This window comes from Galleria mellonella, unplaced genomic scaffold (assembly GCF_026898425.1).
Source record: "Galleria mellonella isolate WM207_F2 unplaced genomic scaffold, CSIRO_AGI_GalMel_v1 utg182, whole genome shotgun sequence".
Taxonomy (NCBI): Eukaryota; Metazoa; Arthropoda; class Insecta; order Lepidoptera; family Pyralidae; genus Galleria; species Galleria mellonella.
Genome location: NW_026442023.1, coordinates 2,369,205 through 2,392,442, shown reverse-complemented (window position 1 = coordinate 2,392,442; position 23,238 = coordinate 2,369,205). Strand labels below are relative to the sequence as shown.

The following is a 23,238-nucleotide window of genomic DNA, read 5'->3' as shown; positions in this document are numbered from 1 at the left end:
CTCTTCTCAGTCCCCGTCCTTAGTTGAATACTATCCTCCGTATTTACTATTTTCTTGCATAAATGCAATATTTGTGTGTATGCGTGCGAGCGTGCATGTATATGTGTGTGTTTGTGACTGTTAGAAATATTATTTTTAATCTATAGTCATTGACATAAAACACGACGTCAGTTTTAGTAAAATTCAAAGGTTTAAAATGATTCGATTTATAAAATAGAAATAATAAAATTCATCACGTACCTAACATGCACAAAAACACATTTGTATCGAAAACTTTCTTCAATTCGGAGCTGTTTAAAAATATTTGCTGATGTGATATAAAATAGAATTACAAAGAACAGGATGTTCCAATAATGTACATTATTGAAACAGAAAGGGCAAATAAAACGAACATGAACAAAGAAAACGATGACACATATTTTATTTGAAATTGTTACGATAAAATGCGATATAAGGTTTGTTTTTGATTTATTTGTTTATAAAATGTTTATTATTCTGTAAATATATCGATCCGTGTGGTCCCGGCATAAAATAGGCCATCTTTTCCTTTCCTGTGTGTGTCGTAGGAGGTAATTAAGAAAACTTAAAGGTTGAGGGATGAGCTACTGCTCCTTTTTAAATTATTACCAAAGCCTAACTGTGGTTGCTAGTTCATCTGCCAAGCGTGGCAATTATAGGTAAAATTCTCTTAGGGGAGGCCTAGTTTTAGCAGTGGACAGTTAACGACTGACATTATCATCATCACCAAATATATAATAATAGGTAAATATGTAATATCGTTGTACTTATACCATAAAAGTATTTCTACATTAAAGATATACCAAATTAGTTGTTTAGGATTTACACTTTGAGAATCCTAAGTAAAATAATGTTTTACATATTGAACAAAAATAAAATTAAAAGTTCATAAAAATTATCTTATTTTATAACAAGTGAACAAGATATTGTGTATTTTGCATCTAAAAAAATACAATTGTTGAGTTGAGAACTCTCAGTTTTTTTATTTCGTTGTAAAATACATACTTATAGGTTTTGTACTGCTCTTATGTAAATTTTGAAACTATTTTCATGTCGCTAAGTCGAGATGGAGTATCACACTTGAAACTAATTAATGTAAAGTGAAAAATTAAAATAATAAGATTAATAATTTAAATAAGAAAAATATTTTTATTGTTCTTTTTTCAGAATATCGATTTTGGCATAATTTAGGCGTATTTTTCAGTTTTAATTTAAAAATATAAAACTTGAAAAAAGTTACGTCAATTAACCTTTTTGTCGACGCTAGAGGACTAAGTAAGTACCGAAGTATTTTTATAAACCTTTTAAGAAATTTAGAAGGTCAGAATTCCAACGAAGTTTTGATTTCTAACGAGAAATCAAAAATTTCGTTGAAATCCTTAAAGTTATCTAAGAATGGTTAGATATAAAATGTTATTTTTTTAAATGTATGTAGGAGTGAATCTTTCCTATACGCATAGAACACGAGAAAAAGAAATAGAAATGAAAATAAATATGCTGAGCGAAAGAGACGCGCGATATGAATGTAAATGTTGACTAATGAAATTAAGAAGATGGTTTACAACTTCAAATGTGTTAAGTGTTTCTCATTGTTTCAAGGTTTTAATATTTTTATTTTTATGTACATTGGATAACCAATATCTAATAAATAGTTATTCTGTTACACGTATATTAAACGATATTGGGCCAATTGCAATTAAGTTATTATATATCGTCCACCCTAGTTCTTTTGTCTACTAAGTAAAGGATTATAATTAAGCCCATGCTTTCAAGAATTCAGATTTTTCTTTCAATCTCATTTCTTTGTAACATAACAATAATAGGAGCTTGAAAATAACTTACTTTCTGCAATCCCTAATTCACACTTCATGAGACTGAGCCATTAATCTTTTCTTAAGACCCTAATAATGCGATTAGATGATGACAAAACAACAGTAGTTTCAATATAATAGAATTCCGTTATAAATGTGAATTTCTTGCTACCATCAAGCAATTGTTCTTACAATTGTGTCCCCTAGCTACGTGGACAGATATGAAAAGGGTTCTTGCCATTTATGAATATACGATATACCGCAATTAACAAAGTTGCGTTCTCTGGTTAAAAGATGATTCAAGTCAGTTGTTGTATGGTATATGAAGATATCTCAGATGACGTGTTTTTACATTTTCTGAAAATATCAGTCACTATAAAAATTATTTATTTATTCCTAAAAAATAAATATTACATAATTTTTTATTTTACTTTGTATTATACACTATGTGTTTCTATATAAAAAGTGTATTTAAATAAGTATATCTAACAGTTAGTTTATTAATTAAGTAAACCTCTGCTTAGTTTAGAGTTAGATGTCTGAGTGGTATTTTCTTTTGTATTTCATGTTGAATATTTACTACTGATTGCAGTAAATAAGTATGACTAAAATTTAAATTTTTTTACTTTATCCACAACTGCTGTGCTTCAAAAAAAGGATGGTGCAACTGTACTCAACTTGGCAGAACCACTTAATTATTGTTATTACTAGTATAAAACTATTAGTTTTTGATGTAAGCATATATTACCGTAGAAATATTTGACAATTAGGTAAAATTAGTTCAGTAAGAAACTTCTGTAATTTGCTGTATCTAATGTTATTTAGTTTGTACCTAATTTGGTCTAGGAGCTTTTATTTCGTAAGTCTGAAAGACGAAACTTGGAAATGCAAACAATACTGGATAAAGGTATGGTTTTACTTTTGCTGTTACAGTAATGAATATAATTATTATATTACGAATATAATTATTTATATTGGAGTCAATTCTGAGGTGTCACTTCTCAAAATTAATCTCTTAAGTTAAAATTTCAATTCGATATCACACATATAAATTTTTTGTTCTAAAGGCCAATATGAACTAAATTTGTAAAAGATTTAAGTCCAAATTATAATAGATTTTGTTCATAATATTCCACAAAACAGTCATTTTAGCTGTTAACTGTCCAGTGCTAAACATAAACCATCCCTATAAGGGGAGTTTTGCCAGTAGTTGTCATACTTGGCACGCGGGTTGGCAACCGCAGTTAGGCTTTCTCTCTAACATTAAGTTTCTTTAGTCGCTATATTAATCTTTAGTTTTCTACAGAAAAGGAAGGGGTGGCCTATTCTATGTCGGGACCACACGGGTCATCAGTAGTCTAACAGCAGTAGTCAAACAGTACTTTCGAGAAATTATCAAATAAAAATATTTGGTAAGTTTAGAGGATTAGCGCTTCAGAATTTACTTAATTTCCACCCACAAACATTTTATGGATTTTTTGAGCTTCTCAAAGGTGGACTATCAAGGGTGTAAGAGATATCTCTATGGGATAAGCCCGCCATTTTACCATAAATCTTCTTTATGTGTCGTATGTACAATAAAGATTTACAACAACAGCAATATATATTTGTTTATATATAAATCACAGACGTAGGTACAAAATAAATTTACATGTGCATTTTAAAGAATTGTAGATTTTTTTCAGAAAGATTTTTTAATTACAATGAGGTATCAACATAACAAAATACTCCAAAGAAAGCCGGTCATCACCGTTATTTTGCTCTTAATAATTAATAATTTATTTTCCAGACATATAGTTACATAATAAGATGTAACAATTTGTTTTTTTTTTTAATGTTCAGTATGTTATTTTAAGTATTATACATAATTCAAGGTTTTGGTTTTACGACTGGCTGCCTGCCTGACTTCAATCCTCCTTGGGAATGATCACTCATGAACGACAAGACAGGGTTAAAATTTTTTTTTTTATAATGGATGAAATTGGATCGGTAAGCTCGCTTGAGCTATTTGAGCTATCGGTGTACGCTAGCAGGGCATCAGTGAGGATGAAAGCAGGCCAGTTGACCCATCATCGTGATGAATTCAGCGAAAATGTACTACGATGGTTTCTGGGAGAACTGCTTGGATATTGCTAACCCTATTGCTAGCAATATACATTATAAGGTATATTGCTAGCAATAGGGTTATCAGACCCTATTACTAATAATCCCTTGTATATATGGATTTCGTTTTTCCTTTTGAAGCTTATTTCAAAACGAAGGAATGAACGGAATTCTTCATGGAGTATTTTGTTTAATATTGGATTTCCTTAGGAACATGTGGAGTAAAAAGCTAAAACTAGAATCAAACATTTAAATCTACAATTTATTGAAGCTGTGAAAAACTTTTAATTGGCTTGAAATTAACTTGAAATTTCTAAGTTAACGCAGATGAAAAATAAAGCTGTTTAAAGCGTATATTATGACATTTGTAAGGGTATCAAATCTATAGGATTCTTCTCGTTGACCTAGAATCATGAAATTTGTTAAGAATGACCTGAGGTTTAAAAAGAATGCTGTAGATAAATTTACCATTATAATCGATGATGAAAGCGAATGGACATTGTGTTATGTGGCAACGTACCGTCACTAATTGCCGTGTCCATTATAAACGGATCTAATAAGATTAGGCGGGCGCCAAGGATTATCGTTGTTGGGAGTTGATTACTTAATATAATTGTAATAACCATGTAGATAATGTTTATATTTATAGTGGAATTTTCCCAAAAAAAAGTGGGTTATTTTAAAATTAACAAAAGATGGTACTGTACTGTAAATATATAATGTAATGGTACTGTAAATTCATTGCCATATTTCACCCTTCAAACCGAAACATAGCTATGCAAGTACAACTTCACGGTAGAAACATGAATAGGACAGAGGTGCCCAAGCAATCGACTTTTGTACAAAGTCTCCCTCCCTTTAACATACTGCCTTTTTTTTATACCACAAATGTGGCAAACAAGCATACAGTCCTTCTGATGGTAAAAGATCACTGTAGCCTATAGATACCTGCAACACTAGGGTATGTGAAGAAACCTTAATATTATATGCTTTTTGAAAAACCCCAAAAATGGCATTTCAAACAATTCCTTAGAAGTCGTTTCTACAAAGTCTGCCTCTGGTAATATTTAGTATATTCCGTATCAATATTCTATTTAGTGCGCGATACAGATTAATGTAATGTGATAGTGTTACTACAGATAATTATTTGTTTTGTAAATGACTGTTTGTTGCCATAAATAAATAAAATAAAATATAAATAATATAAAATTATAGTAATAAGTTAATAGTTACTATTATTCTCAACAAACTACATTCAGCAGCTTCACCTGCGTAAATCAGTACATTCTATGTGCTGAGATATAACTATCTGTGCACCAAATTTCATTTAAATTTGTTACTAGTTTTTGTGTGAAAGGGTAATTAACATCCATTCATCAATCGTTATAATGTTTCTCATTTGTAATATTAATAGGATTATATTAAGATAATAAATGTGAAAGTTTCTAAAGATGTTTACTAAGTTGAATAAATGTAATTTGGTGTACCAAATACCTACACGTGTCATCATAATACACGTGGCCGAAACTTCCAAGTCAATTTGTTTGGTTTCATTGTTAAAAGTTTTGTGTGTACACGTTATATTGTAAATATAATGAAGCGCGCATTTGGGGCTCTCGCATTAAGCCGCTCAAAACTAAGGGTCCCGAATTGTTCCGAAACTAGACGTGCTTTCTCGATCAAATTACATGTCAGTTAAATCGGTAATTTGTACATTAAAATATCTTGTTTAGTTGCCAACTTTTGAAGTATAAACAGTTCTACCAATTATTATTATTTTATTTTAAGCTTTTTTATTCTCCCTTTTTTAGTCTTATTATTTTTCTGTTACGCCTTGACCGGACACAATTTTAATTATTCCTTTCCATTCTAAGATTGCTTGGAAGAGATCGCTATTAAGCAATAAGGTCGTTCATTGTGTCATTCATCTCTTTATCTTGCTTTTATGTAATGAAGTTTATGTAATTAATTAATTATTTTGCTTGTGTGCATATTGTTAATTTTTATAATCTGTATCATTCTTTGAAGGTAACAATAAAGAGTTTTCATTAATTCATGATTTTTTTTATACAACTTAGAATGGCAAACAAGCTGACGGCCCACCTGATGGAAAGTGGTAACCGTCGCCTATAGACATGAGCAGTACCATGCACATAACAGAGTATACTGTTTCGCCCATGATACCGCCCATGCGTTGCCATTCCTGAGGACTCAGGTGTTATTCCTCTATACCCAGTAAATTCACGCCATATCCCACCCTTCAAGCCGAAACACAGTCATACAAACACAACTGCTTCGCGGTTGAAACACGAATGGGACAGAGGTACCCAGGCAATCGACTTTTGTACAGTCTCCCTCTGGTTGACATGATATTTGGAATACATTACTTACATCTTTATTATATCCTTATAATACGAACGAATTGTCAATATTGTTGTAATAATCTTCATTGATCTGTGTCGACTATTAGGTACTTGTTGAATGTTGTAGGTAAACTTTGTTGTCTTTATATAAACTCGACTAATGCCCTGTTCATACCGCATGAATTTAGTTGTCGCTGATTTTCAATTGGATATTTGTATCCTGTTTTTTTTTTTAATTTGGTATAATTAATAAATAAACATAAAGTTTTTTTATTTGTAAGTATTCAGTCATTTACAAATAAAATAGATAAAAAGAAACAATTTTTGATATTTGTATTTAAAATTATTGTACTTAAAAATTGTAATGAGTAGTTTCGAAGATAAGCGTGAATGAATATAGTGACACGTAGTTTTTATATATTAAAATAAATATAAATGCTTTAGCTAGTTCTTTATTTTATAAATTGGCATTTCGGTATAAAGACATGTTAAGATTTAAATCGTAATCCAGTATAGATCAAGTACATTTTGCTCTGAAAATTAAAAATACGATTGTTTTGCAAAATGAATCTTTTTTAACCGATTTCGAAAAAGGAGGAGGTTTTATGTTCGACTGTATATTTTTTTTTCAAAGAAAATATAGCTATTGTCACTTTCAATAATGTAAGGATTCTAATAATACTCTATAGAGTATACTTTATAAATGTATACATTTAAATCTGTTTAGGAATTGAGAAGATACAATGGAATAAGAAATTCACATATATAACATGAACTCTAAAAACTTCACACTACATTTTTGGGCTGTCGTGTAAAACTAATACACGAATATTAGAAGTGAGTTAAAGTTGTTAGCAATTAATATATACTTAACATAAACTCTGAATGTTTTACACTCCTCGGTTGGGCTCTTTTACATTCCTCGGTTGGGCTCTTTTACACTCCTTGGTTGGGCTCTTTTACATTCCTCGGTTGGGCTCTTTTATAATATAGGGGGCAAACGAGCATGCGGCTCACCTGAGGGTAAGTGACTATCGGCGCCCGGCTGTACACCTGTAACACCAGAGGCATTGCAGATGTACTACCGGCCTAAAAGCTGGCCGGCTGTTGCGTAAAATTAGCTATCACACGAACATTAGAAGTGAGTTAAAGTTGCTGGTGATCGATATCGCTGCGGTGTGGCCTCAGCTTAACAGTATTAAGGTACATTTATAATTCAGCTCCTTACCTAACTTTGCAACTCCTACTATTACTTTTTCTGATTAAATTCTTTGTGAGTTGTCCAAGTGTATTTCCCTTGGGACTGTATGACTTTTACTTTGTCTATTTGTTATAAACCTATATTAGTTGTAAGAAAATACTGTGACTTTTGTTGCGTGACAGAACATAAAATTTGGATATACGTAAAAGAACCAAAGCTGATATAATCTGGAAGAAGCGAGCCGGAAAGAAGAATTAGCAACTAATAGAACATGAACAAGGAAACGCAGAGTAGGATGATCCGCTTACTATATAAAGTTACAACCTCTAATGTGTTGCAGAAAGTTCGTAGGTCTGTGCATTAGGTTCAGGACCGTTCCTTACGACATGTTTTTTTATACAACTTAGAATGAAAGCCGACGGCCCACCTGATGGGAAATGGTAACCGTCACCTATAGATATGAACCGTACCATGGACATAACAGAGTATACTTTTTCGCCCATGATACCCCCCATGCGTTGCCATTCCTGAGGACTAAGGTGTTATTTCTCTGTTTACAGGGTACGTACAGTTCACTGCCGTATCCCACACTTTAAATCGAAACACAGTCATGTAAACACAAGTGCTTCATGGTAGAAACACGAAAGGAATAGAGGTATTCAAGCAAACGAGTTTTGTACAGTCTCCCTCCGGTGAATATTCTGCATAATATGAAATATTGATAGTAATAATAATATATATTTATTCAGACAACATAAGGCCCATTTTGTTATAATTTACTTAACCTATCTTAGTAAATGAGTGATCAAGACATTCTTATATTTATAACCTGTCTCACTTCGGGGGGAAAGGGATTGTTAGTAATGGAGACTGAGAATCCCATTGCTAGCAATATACCCAATCAGGTCGAGCGATTTTTAATTTTCTCCTATAATCAGCTACTGGTGCTTCGCCAGTATATATCGTTAACGCAGACGGGGTTACCATTCCATTATCATCCATTAAAAAAACTACTTAATCCAGTCTATCAACATACATTAGTCACACGAACGAAGTCGCGGATGATTGCAAGTGATAAATAAAAGTCATGAAAAATGTAAACATTTTAATTTATTACAATTACATCTTTGGTAAGTACAATGGCTTAAGGGTTTCCGTGGCCCCGGTGTTTGGTTCTTTGGTACCTACTTCTTGGTGTTCAGCTTACAATATCAACGACAGGTGTCAATAATTTATTACATTAATCATACACTTAATAATACAATTAGTTACGCTTTGAGTAGCTTTGGTATACAAGGTAATTGTAAAATTTATAACAACTAAGGAAAATACCAGTATGTTCTTTTTAATTATAATACATGTGTTTTACGTATTAAATGCATATTATGCACTGTATCTTCTTTAAAATTATGAATATTCTAATTTAGAGAATGTAAAAGCAACTTTAAGTTGGGGAATTTACATAAAAATTGGAAATGTTTATGACTTTGAATCCTTGAATGTAATTAAAGTTCGGAAGGTTGACGGTAACTAAAATTTATGAGTAGGCATGGTCAAGTGCAAACTAAAAAGTGTAAAACAGATATAGAATATGAATACAATGAAAAGTAAACGCACGAAATGGTTTGTTTACTTGAGAGAATTGGACTTATATTGTATGTACGCACTCCAATTCTATCAATACACGATTCATACAGAGTTCCACAAAAAATATGACGCATGTGTAATTCCTAGATATTATCATTCTTGGATTTAATAAAAGACGAATACCAGCATATATGTCATTGTAAAAGTACATTCTGCTATTTATTTGATGATTGCATTTTATATTATTTTAATAAAATTTAAATAGGAAAAAATGATGTATAGAATTAATATCCCATTGATTATTACGTGGTTTAATATTAGATATTGACTGACAATGAAGATATATACATAAGACTGTTTTTTGTTTAAATAAATTGAACGTTTAATGAGTTTAATTTTCAATTAGTTTAGAATAAATTTCATTTTCCTGTGATCATAAATTTTTGTAAAACTGAAAAAAGTTTTATCTAATCTAGTTCAGCGTTGTATATTCAAAAGTAACTTTAATAGTAACCTCTATCTTGAATGTGACTATTTGGGTAAGAGGTATTTAGGTTAATAATATAAAAGTATAGTTCAATAGATATATTCTATGTATGCAAAATGCAGGCCTGTTTTCCTTGTCCAATAGATTTGTTGTATTGTAAATTATACATATAAAAAGTTCTGTTTATATATAATCAAATCCACATTAATATTAGATAGGTAATATATATGTGAGATGAATTAAAAATAATGAGCTGCACTTATATAGAAAAAAAGGTCATGCCAATGCTTTTATATCGTATATATCCTCTAGCTCAGAAGTTTCTTAATTTAGTTCATATGGAACAATCAAATGACTTTAATGTCATATAAACAATTAAAACACTAGTTTCTGTAAAAATATTACAGACATAACATTTGCAATTTGTTTTTGTCCAGTTATCCACTGTTTTCGAGTATTTTCTTTTCTTATTTCCATATACTTGACAAAAATAGCAAATGTAGACCTTGAAAACTATTATTGCTTCGTGATTCTAAATAAAACTGGTTGTTAAATCATATTACCATTAGAATGTATACCATACGTAACTTATGGAAAATTATGGAACTATTCCCCAGTAATTTATAGCATAATCATCCTTGTTAAGAGATTTTGATATATAATTAACGATAATTAAATATATCTTACAAAAAAACAAGTCCATACATCGTTTCTTCATAGTAAAACTCGTTTGTATACATACTCAATTGAATGTCCAAGTAAATATTATAAATGAAATATCGTGTTCTTTACATACAAACATCTTTGGGAACACTAGTAACACTTTTCTCATTCTACAATACAGTTAATGTACAAAACATTTATTTTAATCATTAATTTAACTTAGATATTTATAGATTATTAAATAAATTGCTATAGTTGTTATAGTAATCATTAACCATATCTCCCAAATGTATCCTGGAATGATTGCTACGTTTTTAGGCTTAGTTATTTGATTTTTATAAATTTAACTCTTACTTATAACATTTATTATAAGTTAAACTATTTCGCAATTAGATATATCGTATGGAGAAATCACAACTTATATTTTTATATAATTATACAATTCATAAAAATAGATAGGTACTGCCTAAAAATGAATATCTAGATTAATAGGATTTTTTTTTAATTTATAATATTAATATATTAAATTAACGACAGCGAAATTGATATACTTTTAGAAATTTAATAAAAAATGTATACAGGTAATATAGAAGTAATTAGCAAAATTTTAAGGGAGTATATTTTACCGAAAAAAATTGAGTCTTCTGTACTAATTCTCTTATTCATAAAAACTAAAACGTCCTACAAACATATTTTAATTATGAGTATTACACTGTAATACTCATTTGTCACTGTCTTTCAAATTGAGAATTTTGTGCAAAAGAAAGGAATAAATATTTCAATATCTATTATAGTTTTATCAGAGGTTTGATGTTTTTGTAAATTGGGAGCTTAGTTGACAGTTGGACGCCATAGTATTAAGTGGCTATGGGCGGTACATTTTTTGACCCATGTTCTTTTGTGAAACATGGTCAGAATCATCAGTAGAATAGCCCTTTATAAGAATGCTAATTGTTTCGATATTACCTTGTATAAGCACAAATTGAGATTATTATAAGAGAGTTTTCAATAAGTAAAATAAATAATTATAAATTGCGTTAACAAATTTTTTTTTAAACCTGCTCATTTATATACCAATGTATTTATTTTATATAATAACGCGTTTAAAACAGCACCTTCTTCGATTCAATAATATCATATCGAAACTCTACGTCTTTGACATCCATCTTATTTACAATAATATCACACATTGATATTGTACGTTTTGTACCAAACATCTGCCTTATTAAGGTTCGCTCACATGGGTAATTTAAATTGCGGAAATCCAGTTAATACTTCTTAATTGTGATGATTAAAAAAATATATAACAGTTGTTGATGAATATACCGCCAAAGCAATGCTGGGCGATATTATTTTTATTATTAAATTTAGTATGCACACATTATATTATAAAATTTTAGTAAACTTAACCAGATTGACTTTCTACTTTTGTGGACTATACTCGACTAGTTTCGGGATTATCCGTGACTCTTATTTAAGAGATCACATTTGAATTTTGGCTTCACGTAAATTATATAAGAAAAAGGGTTTTAGGCATTCCGAAACTAGTCGAATAATCTCGACGAAATTACATCTACGTTAATCCGATTAAATTGAAAATTCGACATGAAGTAACTTAATAAACAATTGGTGGGCATTTGCTTAAAACTTACCCGTGTAAGCGCATCTTTAGGAATGAATAGATTTACGGAAATCTACTGACGTTAAAATTGAATTTTAAATATGTAACAAGTTTTACAGGAAAATATAATAATTCTTTTGCTTTTAGTTTATCACTTAGAGAAGTAAGATATATGTTTCTTTATTTTTTTATAATTTTGGTAAAAAGTAGTTTTTTTTCAGAAAAGACATCATATTTAGAAGATAAAAGTTAGTAAGTATGCAGTTACTAGACCATACTAGGAATTAACGCAGGAGCCATTTGATTCAATATGAATCACTAAAAATGATTCATAATTCGCGAAGATATTGGATGTTATTTTATTTATCATAACACGGTACAATATCGAATGATTTTACCTTCATGGTGGCAAACTGGCAAACTATACGCAACAGTATAAAAATAGTTCAAAAACGTCCGTGCATATTCACAATATCGTTGCAGAAATTTAAAAAAAATATATATTATTATATATTTTTTAAATTTCTGCAATTGTGAATAAACAATTATTAAATTTTAATCAATTTAAATTTCCAATAAAATCTCTAACGTCTTTAAATTTCCGTAAAGTATAATTAATAACTTGTAAAACATTTGTGACTGTTATTCACTATTACAGTATTCATACTTAGTTACGATATTTCCTACAATATAACACATTTAATTACGTCCTATATCTTAACCGTTACTATGAGTATATGTCATAAAGAGGTAATTAATAATAAAGCTTCTCAAACTCAGTTCAATTAAAATACAATTCGAAGAATTAAATAACAAATATATACGTATATACGTCAACAGATAATGATGGGTGGAAGTTGGATACTGCTCTTAAACATTGAAACTGTCGAAGAATATGTATTTCTATTTATTAAATTACAGAAGCGTAACAAACGCCAATCGGAAGTACAAACGAGTGACTCAGATGATTATAGTGTAAATGTTTTTTAATCTTTTGAAAGGATATTATCAAGCAATGAATTTACAAGGAAACTGTTGATCATTCCTTTTATAAGGAAGGGAATTACTATAAATTGGTGAATATACTTAAAATAAACTATATTTATATCGTTCATTTTGACTATGTCACATAAAAGACAAACAAGTCAAGTTTTTAGTAGGTACGCCATATAAATTTGAACTATTTATTTTTTAATCCGTAGAAAATCGTGACAATGTTCAGAGCATTATTATATTGAGTTAAGATAAAATATATTCGAGTAAGTATTTTTTATGTTCTTTTTATTATATAATTTTTTAAATATAATAATTGTAAACAAAATAAACCGGGTCAAGAGTCGTTTTTCAAAATTCTTTGTGTGGATTCAATTCTTTAAAAGAAATTCTTAAATTTATATCGTATTATTTGTGGAAGATAGATGTATTCCCAAAACATTTTACTCTTAATATAATATTATGTCTATATACAAGTCTATTTACATTTGAAGATATATCTTACGCTACGAAGATAATACTTCTTCGTCCCTAATCTAAAAATCTACTGTTTCACACTGTTCTATCGCTTACATCACCTCCAAATTAGCACATTGCGGACGGCTCTCACTTGTTTCTCTAATTTCAAATACAATAAAACACATCATTTACAACAAAACACTATAGAACATTCAAACATCTTCTTGAGTATTTTTTAACTTCACTTTTCTTTCAGATCGTCGAAAAGATTTATTCAGACCGTTCATTATCCTCATTCCTGTGGATTCTGTCATTTCTCTAACTTGTGGACTACATGTGACTAAATTTTTATATGCTTGCCTGTACTCATTAGACATTACTACGTAGATTACGGGATTGATGCATGTCGTTAAATATAATAAAATGTAACTGAAAATTTTTAAAATTGGATGTGGAGTGAACTCAAGGAAGATCTTCGTTACAGATATTGGCAAATGGCAGAGGCCGAATGCAAGCATTATGGCCATTATCATTGTACGCAATTTCTTGTCTTTTCTAGTGGGCAAAAGTGGTTTCGGTTCTGTTGGCTGCCTGTTACCTGCAAATGCTACTTTGATTTTTCTAATCGTTTCGCTACTGCCTACAGAGCGATTGTTACTTGAAGGCATTTTTCGGTCAGCTTCATCTGGTGTGCAACTCTCTGCGCCAGAACAAGAGGAATTCTCTGAACTTGGTGTGCACAAGCAAAGTATACGTTGAGTATATATTTTTTGTGGTACATGCACACTGGCCGGTCTGTTTTCGTGTTCCAAAATATCCCTCGAGTGTGTCTCTGTTGATACGATCTCTGTTGTCGGTCTGGGACGCAAGCGAATTGATGGTTGTGATTTTCTGCCTACTTTTTTAACTATCCAAAATATACGAGCGTAGCATATTATAATCGCCAAACCGGGAAGTAAAAAGGCGACTATGAACAGAAATTTCTTTGGGGATCTGCCGTGTTCGTCGGGTACTATGGTACAAGATCCAATACTTGGTTCTAAGCTGAAGCGACCCCAAGCTTCAAACCACGTTGCCAGCAGCGCACCAAAGGAAATTATCCAAATTGTCGCTACCATCAGTATCAGCTTCCGTTTTGTGTATAATCTGTTAAGAACAAAATACGCACTTATATTAATATAATCGATTAGTCATATACTCAAAGCTTAATAATTCATAAACAATAATGGGTTAACAATTTACATCATAAATTCAATTCAATATCCTGTAAACTAGCTACCTGGTTTCCAACTATACAATTTCACAAACTTCTTGCTTACTTGAATCCCTATTATTATTAATAGTCTGACCTGTAGGTCTAAGTTCAATTACACATCAATTTACTTCAAAGAATTCAAGGTAGTGTTCAAGTTTACTGTAGTTATATGAGTTAAATAGATTCGAGAAAAATGAATTCATAGTTAGGTAGTTTGTAGGTAGATTATAAAAAATTGCTCGTTATACTCAAAATATCTTTTTAAATTTTATCTCAACACAACGTAAAAATATTATTTTTTTTATACATAAATTGATTTAAAAAGAGTAACTATTGAGTTTGTAGCGGGATCTTTTAAACAGACATGAACGTTTTAAAATCAGTGGTAGAATATTAAAAAGGTGATGATTTAAAAGAACTTGTGGACAAGCCTATTAAAATGATTTTTTATTCTAATCTATCTTAAATGATAATAAATGATTATGAAGGTAATCTTACATAGGATAAAGTAGTGGGTAAGCAATCATGATGTATCTGTTAATTGTAATGGCCAGAATGGTGAAGAGCGACACGGCGACGAGCGCGTATCTCACCATCGGGAACAGCCGGCATAATGTTCTTCCGTGTATCCAATGCTCTGTCCAGAATGTAGAACCGGCTAACGGTAGATTGAAACAGCAGAACAAGAGATCGGATGTGGACAAGTTTATTATGAATAGAGCGGTCGCGTTGCGTACCTGTAAAGGGGAAAAAACACTGTTTTACGTCATTACAATTTTACTGAACTATTTGATTGGTCATTCTGGAAAACCATACAATTTATTAGTCCTCATGTTTGTATTGTGAACATTCATTAATTTTTATATTATGTATAAAAGTTTAATAATTTTTTGTTGTGTGGTTTTGTATTGATAGGTAAATTATTTTGTGTGATTACATACATTGTTAAAGGTAAAGTAGGTATATTAAAATTTATGCATCATTATATCAGCCGTTAACTGAACATAGGCCTTTGCCTATTTTTTGCCATTGGTTGCCACGCTTGGCAGGCGACTTGGCAACTGCAGTTACACTATAAAGTGTATGCATAATATCAAAAAATTTGATACGTCTGATGATGAGTTTCGACCGCTTTGTTAATGGTGAAGATATATGTAGATAGAAAGTATTGATATAGAAAATATAGAAGACGTAAAAAGATGTTTCTTGATACTTGTACTTGGAGGACGTGTATTACAGACATGATACGGCGACGGATGGGCAACAGCGTCCCTCTTAAAACGTCTCCAAAGTCTAATTGCGGTTGCTAATTCGCCTGCTAAACGTGGCAACTACTGCCAAAAGATGTTTCTTGATACTTGTACTTGGAGGACGTGTATTACAGATATGATACGACTATAGATGGGCAACAGCGTCCCCCTTAAAACGTCTCCAAAGTCTAATTAGGGTTGCCAATTCGCCAGCTAAGCGTGGCAACTACAGTTGCAGTGGCAGTGGGCAGTTAAAAGCTGATATGATGATATCACAGACATAGATGAGAACAGATGACGTAAGTTCTATAAGTGATTTGTATTACGAGTAGTATTAGATCTGTATAAATTATAAAAGGTCATAATAACAGGTGTGACAGTCATAATAGGTATACCAAGCCGAAAACTAGTGATAGTGTTCCAGCTTGGGATGTATATTGCTCTTGATTTAAAATAACTGATCTGACTCCAATATTTGTATTAATGAATTTTATATTAAATTAGATAATAGAACGAAGACAATTTTTCACTTTTGAAATACAATATGGTTATAGTAGTAGTGATGGGACGTTACTCAGAGTCGATCACGACGGCCTAGTAATGCGCCTGAACAGATAGTGTGCATGAATTTTGCAGTATAAAGCGTAGTATTTAACTGAAAATAATTCTTGAAATTTTCATATTAAATTAATTGTGACGTGACTACGCAGTGTGTAATAGGGAAGTTTGTTCAGTTTAGTTAGTAGTCATTTGGTAAGCTTGGATGAGTTTATCTACTAACAATACTTATGGTTTCTTACGGTGATGTTACGAAACATTAATTATTAGGAAAACTCTTTTTCAACCGACTTAAAAAAAAGGAGGCGGTTCTCAATTCGGTGGTGTATTTTTATGTATCTAATAACCTCGTCAGTTATAAACCGATATAGATTTTTTTATCTCAAAGTATGTACTTTTAGATTAGTCTTATAGAAATTTTATCAAAATCTGTTCTTTAATTTAGTTTTTAATTTAAAATAATTGGATTTTTTAAATCAAAGTAATTGATTTTGTCATTATTGAAATCGGGTGTTTTTAAGGAATACATTCATGTAATATTGTTTCTGTCAATTCTTTAGATTACCTATTTTCGATGTGCAATTCAAAGATTAACACCAAAACAAAATTTAGCTTAGCTTTAATTTAAATTATGCTCTTATATATATGTATATCTATGATGACAATCTTATTCTAAATTGTTCAGTGGAAGAAATTCGAGTTATTTGGTAGAAATAGGGATAACGCAAGTGTAATGTTTAATCTTAATAAAGTTAGGCAATAACAATAACATATTTTCACATTATTAGATATTTACCAGTTGTATTAAATTTTTGCATTTTTATCCTCCTAATAAAAGGATAAATAATAAAAAAAAACAATCATGTTGCGGTTTCTTTACGTAAAACAGACATAATTGGTATGCAGACTTACATATATGTATTCGTATATAAAATATATAGAATTTATGCGTTCCAATATATATATATATATATATATATATATATATATATTGCTTATAATTGCTGCTACGGTATCATATATATATATATATATATATATATATATATATATATATATATATATATATATATATATATATATATATATATATATATATATATATATATATATATATATATATATATAATACCATAGTATTATACAATTGTAAAGAATAAAAGTTAGTACTTGTAAATTTTTACATATATGCAAAATCTAAAAGTAGTTTGTTTCGTCATTAGGAGATTTTATAAGCAATAAGTATTATTCAAGTTTCACTTAAAAAATATTTATTCTATTTTTTATTAGAATCGATCATGCGACTAATGAAATACAGGGTGATCCCTCTACAATATCAAGTAGCGTAGAAGATAGAGGTTTTTGTTGATTGGATAGTCGCATAAAGGGTACAAGTATCAACATAAAATATTGATGGTACTTATGAAAATGAGTCACTTTCAACACGAGATTAAATATATATTTGTTTTTTTTTTTATAAAATCGTCACGTCATGTTTTTTTGTTCAACCGGGAATGACGAAGCGAGGGTCCGTCAGATTCATATAATAGTATTATGCTTATGAAATATTAAAGATATATATGTATAGAAATATTTTATATTTCGCTTGGCGTTTAAAAATATACTGTAAATATGAGACTGTTCTGAATTGGAAACTAATCTAAGCCATACAAATTTGTTTAGAAGTATACAATAAATTTAGAAATATATAATAAAGAGTATCTGGAAGAGATTGCTTTAGCGATACGACTACCTTTTGTACTCCATATGTGTAATATATATTTATCTTTGTATTATTCTTTAAACGGTGCAATAAAGAGTAAATAAATAAATACAAAGTTTAGTAACATTTTTCATTAAATTTGTTTTAATACTCCTTATTAGTAAACGAGTAATATTTAAAGGGTCGATGCCCCTCATGGACTTTTGATAAGGTGCGGTAAACCATTATGCATGTACATATGTAGTCATAAAATATTTTTTATCGTTATTTGAATGTGTGTAACATCTTAGACCCCAATAAGAGAGATTATGCCTAAAAAGCTCAATTTTTTTGTTAAAAAAAAAATAGTTCTTTGAAAATATGACTTGTATATTTTTAAAGACCGCATAAAATTATATTAATTTTATTACTATTGTAATAACCTACCTTTTTACAACGGGCCAGAGCGACGATTGTGATTATATTTCCCGGTATGCCAACCAGCATGAACAACCCGCAGCAGACTGTAGCGAACTTCAGCAGACCCTCAGGATAGTTCTTGAACAATTCCACAGCAGCTAGCTCCTTATCTGAGTTGTATTCATCCAGTCCCAGTACACTATTGTTAGTTGTAAAATTCACTAGCGAACCGTTTGCTAAGCTAATTACCGAAGCCATTATAACTCGGTAAACGCTCGTCAATCGCGCGTCACTTGTCCACAAACATCGCACTATGAGTGGATTACAATTTACACAAAACGTTCGCTTCTGGCATTACGATGATTACTGTTTACACGATTTTTCCCTAACTGGTCATGAGTCAAGTTAGGTGGACCGTCATGGGCGCACCGCGATTGATAAGCGCTCAGACTTGCGTCTGCCGAGTATAGTTTATATTTTTTAAATTATAATTTAACGTTATTGCTTTCCAACATTATTGTACCATTCTCTTTGGTCCTTGCCACGTTTTATTGCTAGTCTCTGGTAAAAACTAATGAGATAAAAATAACACAGGTTTCGCGAAGCTAACCTGGTTGACAAGTTAATACGTACATTGCGCCTGTCTTATTAATATTCGTAATAACCTATAATAAATAAATTACAACATTGAAAATACTTTAGATTACATGGTATATCTTGAAATGACTTATTACGTATTGATATATCGTCTACACTTATAAACTAGTCAGTATAATATTTGAAACATGTCTTCACATCCTCTATTTAGCACTGTCTCGGACGGTTCACGATCTCTAATATACAAGGTTTGTTACACGCAACACTTGAGGTAACTTTAAAGTTCAACAGTCTTTAGTCTGATAAATGTTTGTTTGTGGTCACCATGTTCAGAGGTGGTGCGGTCAGTAATAACTAGTCACGGCGGGCGCTTCTCCGATGCGCCATCGCCGGACGAACGTCACGCCCACCTTCTGCACATCAACAAATTCTTGTACGCTTGGCGGTACTCGCTCGACATCACTACATATATTATGGGATTTATACACGTCGTCAAATATATTAGTATATAGCCGGCGATATTCGCCGCTGGATGTGACGTGAACTCTCGAAAAATCTTCGTGAGAGTTATAGGCAAGTAACACACCCAAAATGATAGCATAATAGCCATTATCATTTTTAGTAGCTTCCTATCTTTATGAGTCAGTCGAGGTGGTCTGACCGATGCCGGTGATCGTCTTAACGCTACTGCGGCTTGTCGAAGTCTTTTAGCTGTTTCACCACCACTAGGTGTTCGAGGTTTTGCATCAAGTGCGCACTCTTCATCGTGTCCGTCTAATGTGTCTACACCAGAAGACGATGAACGTTCAGGGGCTGGTGTTGGAGGACAATGTAACACAGGCGGTGCTAGTAATGCTCTTCTAGGTGGAGCGACATGGTTGACCCCATTTTCAGGGCAAGGTGATCGCTCTAAAGCTGTCGATGCTGAACCAACTGCTGAGTCTTCTAATAATCCCCGAGGCCGCCCGCGGGCCGGTGCTCGCGATTTTCTTGCTGCCTCTCTCACGATGCAAAATATTCGAGCATAACATATTACAATTGCTAAACAGGGCAGCATAAAAGCGCCGACAAAGAGGAATTCCTTCGGAGATCTTTTATTCTGATCAGGGAGTATAGAGCAAGATCCGATAGTGGGGTCTAATCCGAATCGGCCCCATTTCTCCAGCCATGTTGCTATTAAAGCGCCAAATGAGAAGATCCACGTACTAGCAACCATTACTGCGAGGTAGTGTCTCTTATATAATCTGAAAAATACAATATTCCTTGGATTAAATTGGAAAACTTCTATTTCGGGCACTACGAGTATAATCTGATACTATTTATTATAAATGTTCTGTATTCATTGTATGTATTATATATGAGAAATTACATAACAAACAACTGGGATCACAATGTAGAACATCTAGCTCTGAGTTAATTTAGAAAAGTTCGGGTCCTAAACCCGACCCAATCAAAATGGAAACCTGTACCTCAGTTACGCACCTGATTTATTATTACCGAGCAATTTAGTTCACCATACAGATAATAGTAAACTATAAACAGAATTTAATAAAAATAATTATATATTATTATATATTTGCAAAGACATTTGGATGTTTTTATGTGATTGTTATTCAGTTTCGATTAGTGAATTGAATGGAATTATATTTTAATGTCATAACTACCAGTTTAACTTAAGTGTAATTAGATTGAAACAGCTTGACTTTGAATGGAATTAAATAAGAGAAATTTAGTATATAAGTGTCTGAGTTAACATATAGGACACTTTTTTGATTAAAATTCTGGAGGATTTATCCAAAAGTCCGCTGTTCTATTTGTGTTTCTGCTATCAAGCAGCTATGCTTATATGGATGGATGTGTTTTGCTTAGTAGGGCAGTATAATTACAAAGAATGGAGGTATAGTACCTTAGTCCTCAGGAGTGGTAATCTATAAGGAGTGCAACGGATAGCATGGTGTATTTTGTCATGTCAATGGTGCTGTTTATGTCAATATGCGGTAGGTATATTTCAATTGGTGGGCTTTTAGCTTGTTTACCATTTCTTTGCATAAAAATATTCATGTAAATTTATAGCTAGCGCAAAACAAATAATAACCTACTTTGGATAGATTCTTGGGTGCGATATCATCACATATCTGTTGATCGTGATGGCGAGAACAGTGAATAGTGATACTGCAACCAATGCGTAGCGGGCCAAGGGAAACATCCTGCAGAGAGTCCTGCCGTGTGCCCACGACCGTCTCCAGAAGGTGGATGCTGCCAGTGGAAGGTTGAAGCAGCAGAAGAGCAGGTCAGAACATGATAAGTTCATGATGAACACCGCAGTTGCGTTTCGGACCTGAAACATTATTATTAGGTACATATATTTTGAAAATATTTTTAAAAGCATAACCTTGAATAGTGGTTCTTTCTGTAGTGTAACTGGGAACAAACTCAGTCTACTCATTTATAGCATGAGATCTGGGTTTGTATTCGATGTTGGAAGGTATATTTATTGATATTATAATATTTCGCTATGTTGTCCCGGCATAGAATGGACTACTCCTTCTTTTCCCGTGTCGTAAGAGGCGACTAAAGGAATTCAATGGTTGAGGAATAGGTATCAGTATCTATGTTAAAACATCATCAAATCCTAATTGCACTTGTCAACTTGTTTGACAAGTGTGGAAACTACTAGCAAAGCTCCCCTTATGAATGGAAGGGGAAGGGTTATGTTCAGCAGCGGACAGTTAATAGCTATGATGATTATAACAGAATTATAACAGATAGTCTTGTGTTATAGAATACCAAAACAGAATATTTAGGTTTGAGTTTAGTTAAATTTGGAGAATTAGTGTTTTAAATCAACCGGACCAAGAACGGAATCCGGGACCTTATTTAAGCAAAGCAACTCAGCTATAATTGAGCTGTAAAGATCGCCATTAAAATATAAACAGAAATGATATTAGACATATATCTGTATATATATTGGGTTTATGTACGCAGCTAATTAGTCACTATTTGCGCCCATCGTTAAAATCAAATCATCGATAAGTGATTAGTAAATAAATTAATAATATCACGACTGTAGAAATTACATCGGGTTCAGTTTCATGTTTTAATATAGAAAAAATATGTTATAAAAATATAAAGAGGTTTGTTGTCGGCGACAACGACCACTACTTTAGCCAGCGTGGTCAAGCTGATATTTTTAATTGCATAGCTATAGTTATAAAATAAATTATAATTTATTATATTATATATTACTTTAGGCCTATGTTGATATTATGATAATGGCTGATATGATGATGATGCTGATATATTACTAGCGATGTGCTCCAGTTCTGCACGGTATTTTTTTGTAAAAAAATATGTTACTTGCCAATAACGTGGTTTTCTATAGGTAAAATAATTTCAAAATCGATCAAATAACAATAATGGGACTAGTCAATAGAAAGTAATTAAGTCACGGTCCAAGTTCCTGTTTTTTTGTAGAGAATTAAATCTATTTGTCAATTTAAACGAGTTAAATATTTGAAGTTCATTCAAATTAAAACTTTCAACAATTAGTTGATTCAACGCTTCTACTTCTACGTAGTTAGCTTGTAATTTATTATTTAGAGTTGGATTGTTTTCAAAAGGTTTGTTCAAGTGTTAAACAGCAATTGAACGATCACCAAAATAATAACAAAGTTTTCTCATTTCAAGTAGAGACAATTATTAAGAAATTGCGTACCCCGTTATTGATGAATCGAAGTATAATTTATATAAAAAAAACTAGCTTTTACCCGCGATTTTATCCGCGTGACCGGGACAAAGAGTAGCTTATATTCTTTTCTATCCTATATAAAGCGTTTATACACCAAATTTCATAGGGTTTAGTTAAGCCGTTAAGGTGCTATAAGTTAACAAATAAATTCACTTTCATATTTTATGATATTAGAAAGTATCACAGTGTAAAGAACTCTTTCATACTAGTGATCTAACGGACACGTCTAGACAGAGTAATGCGTCCCGAATTGTAATGTAATAAATCGGGATGTGAACTCGTTGGAATACTATATTCCTTACACTGTCCTAATATTTTGAATGTGAAAGTGGCCTTGTAAACGAAATTAAGGATTTTTGGTGTATTTGACATGGAGAAAGATAAAGTCGACTTTTTAGTCGG

The 23,238-nt window shown here is 31.5% G+C and overlaps 2 protein-coding genes across 3 annotated transcripts in view; both read right to left on the bottom strand.

Moving 5' to 3' along the window:
• Positions 1 to 8,588: 8,588 nt before the first annotated feature.
• On the bottom strand, positions 8,589 to 18,753 carry LOC113512885 (G-protein coupled receptor moody-like). The gene is made up of 3 exons (XM_026896841.3): positions 18,519 to 18,753; positions 15,060 to 15,298; positions 8,589 to 14,452 (listed from the first exon to the last, which is right to left on the bottom strand). The coding sequence occupies exons 1-3, from the start codon at positions 18,747 to 18,749 to the stop codon at positions 13,519 to 13,521; spliced, it is 1,404 nt and encodes a 467-aa protein (XP_026752642.2). The 5' UTR covers positions 18,750 to 18,753; the 3' UTR covers positions 8,589 to 13,518.
• A 726-nt stretch (positions 18,754 to 19,479) lies between these two features.
• The window catches only part of LOC113513007 (G-protein coupled receptor moody-like), a 159,396-nt gene continuing 155,637 nt past the window's right edge, over positions 19,480 to 23,238 (bottom strand). For both annotated transcript variants that reach the window (XM_052893609.1, XM_052893610.1), the window contains 2 exons: positions 21,188 to 21,426; positions 19,480 to 20,332 (listed from right to left, as the gene is read on the bottom strand). In XM_052893609.1, the coding sequence (XP_052749569.1) occupies positions 19,489 to 20,332; positions 21,188 to 21,426 (1,083 nt within the window). In that variant the 3' untranslated portion in view covers positions 19,480 to 19,488. The remainder of the gene's footprint in view (positions 20,333 to 21,187; positions 21,427 to 23,238) is intronic.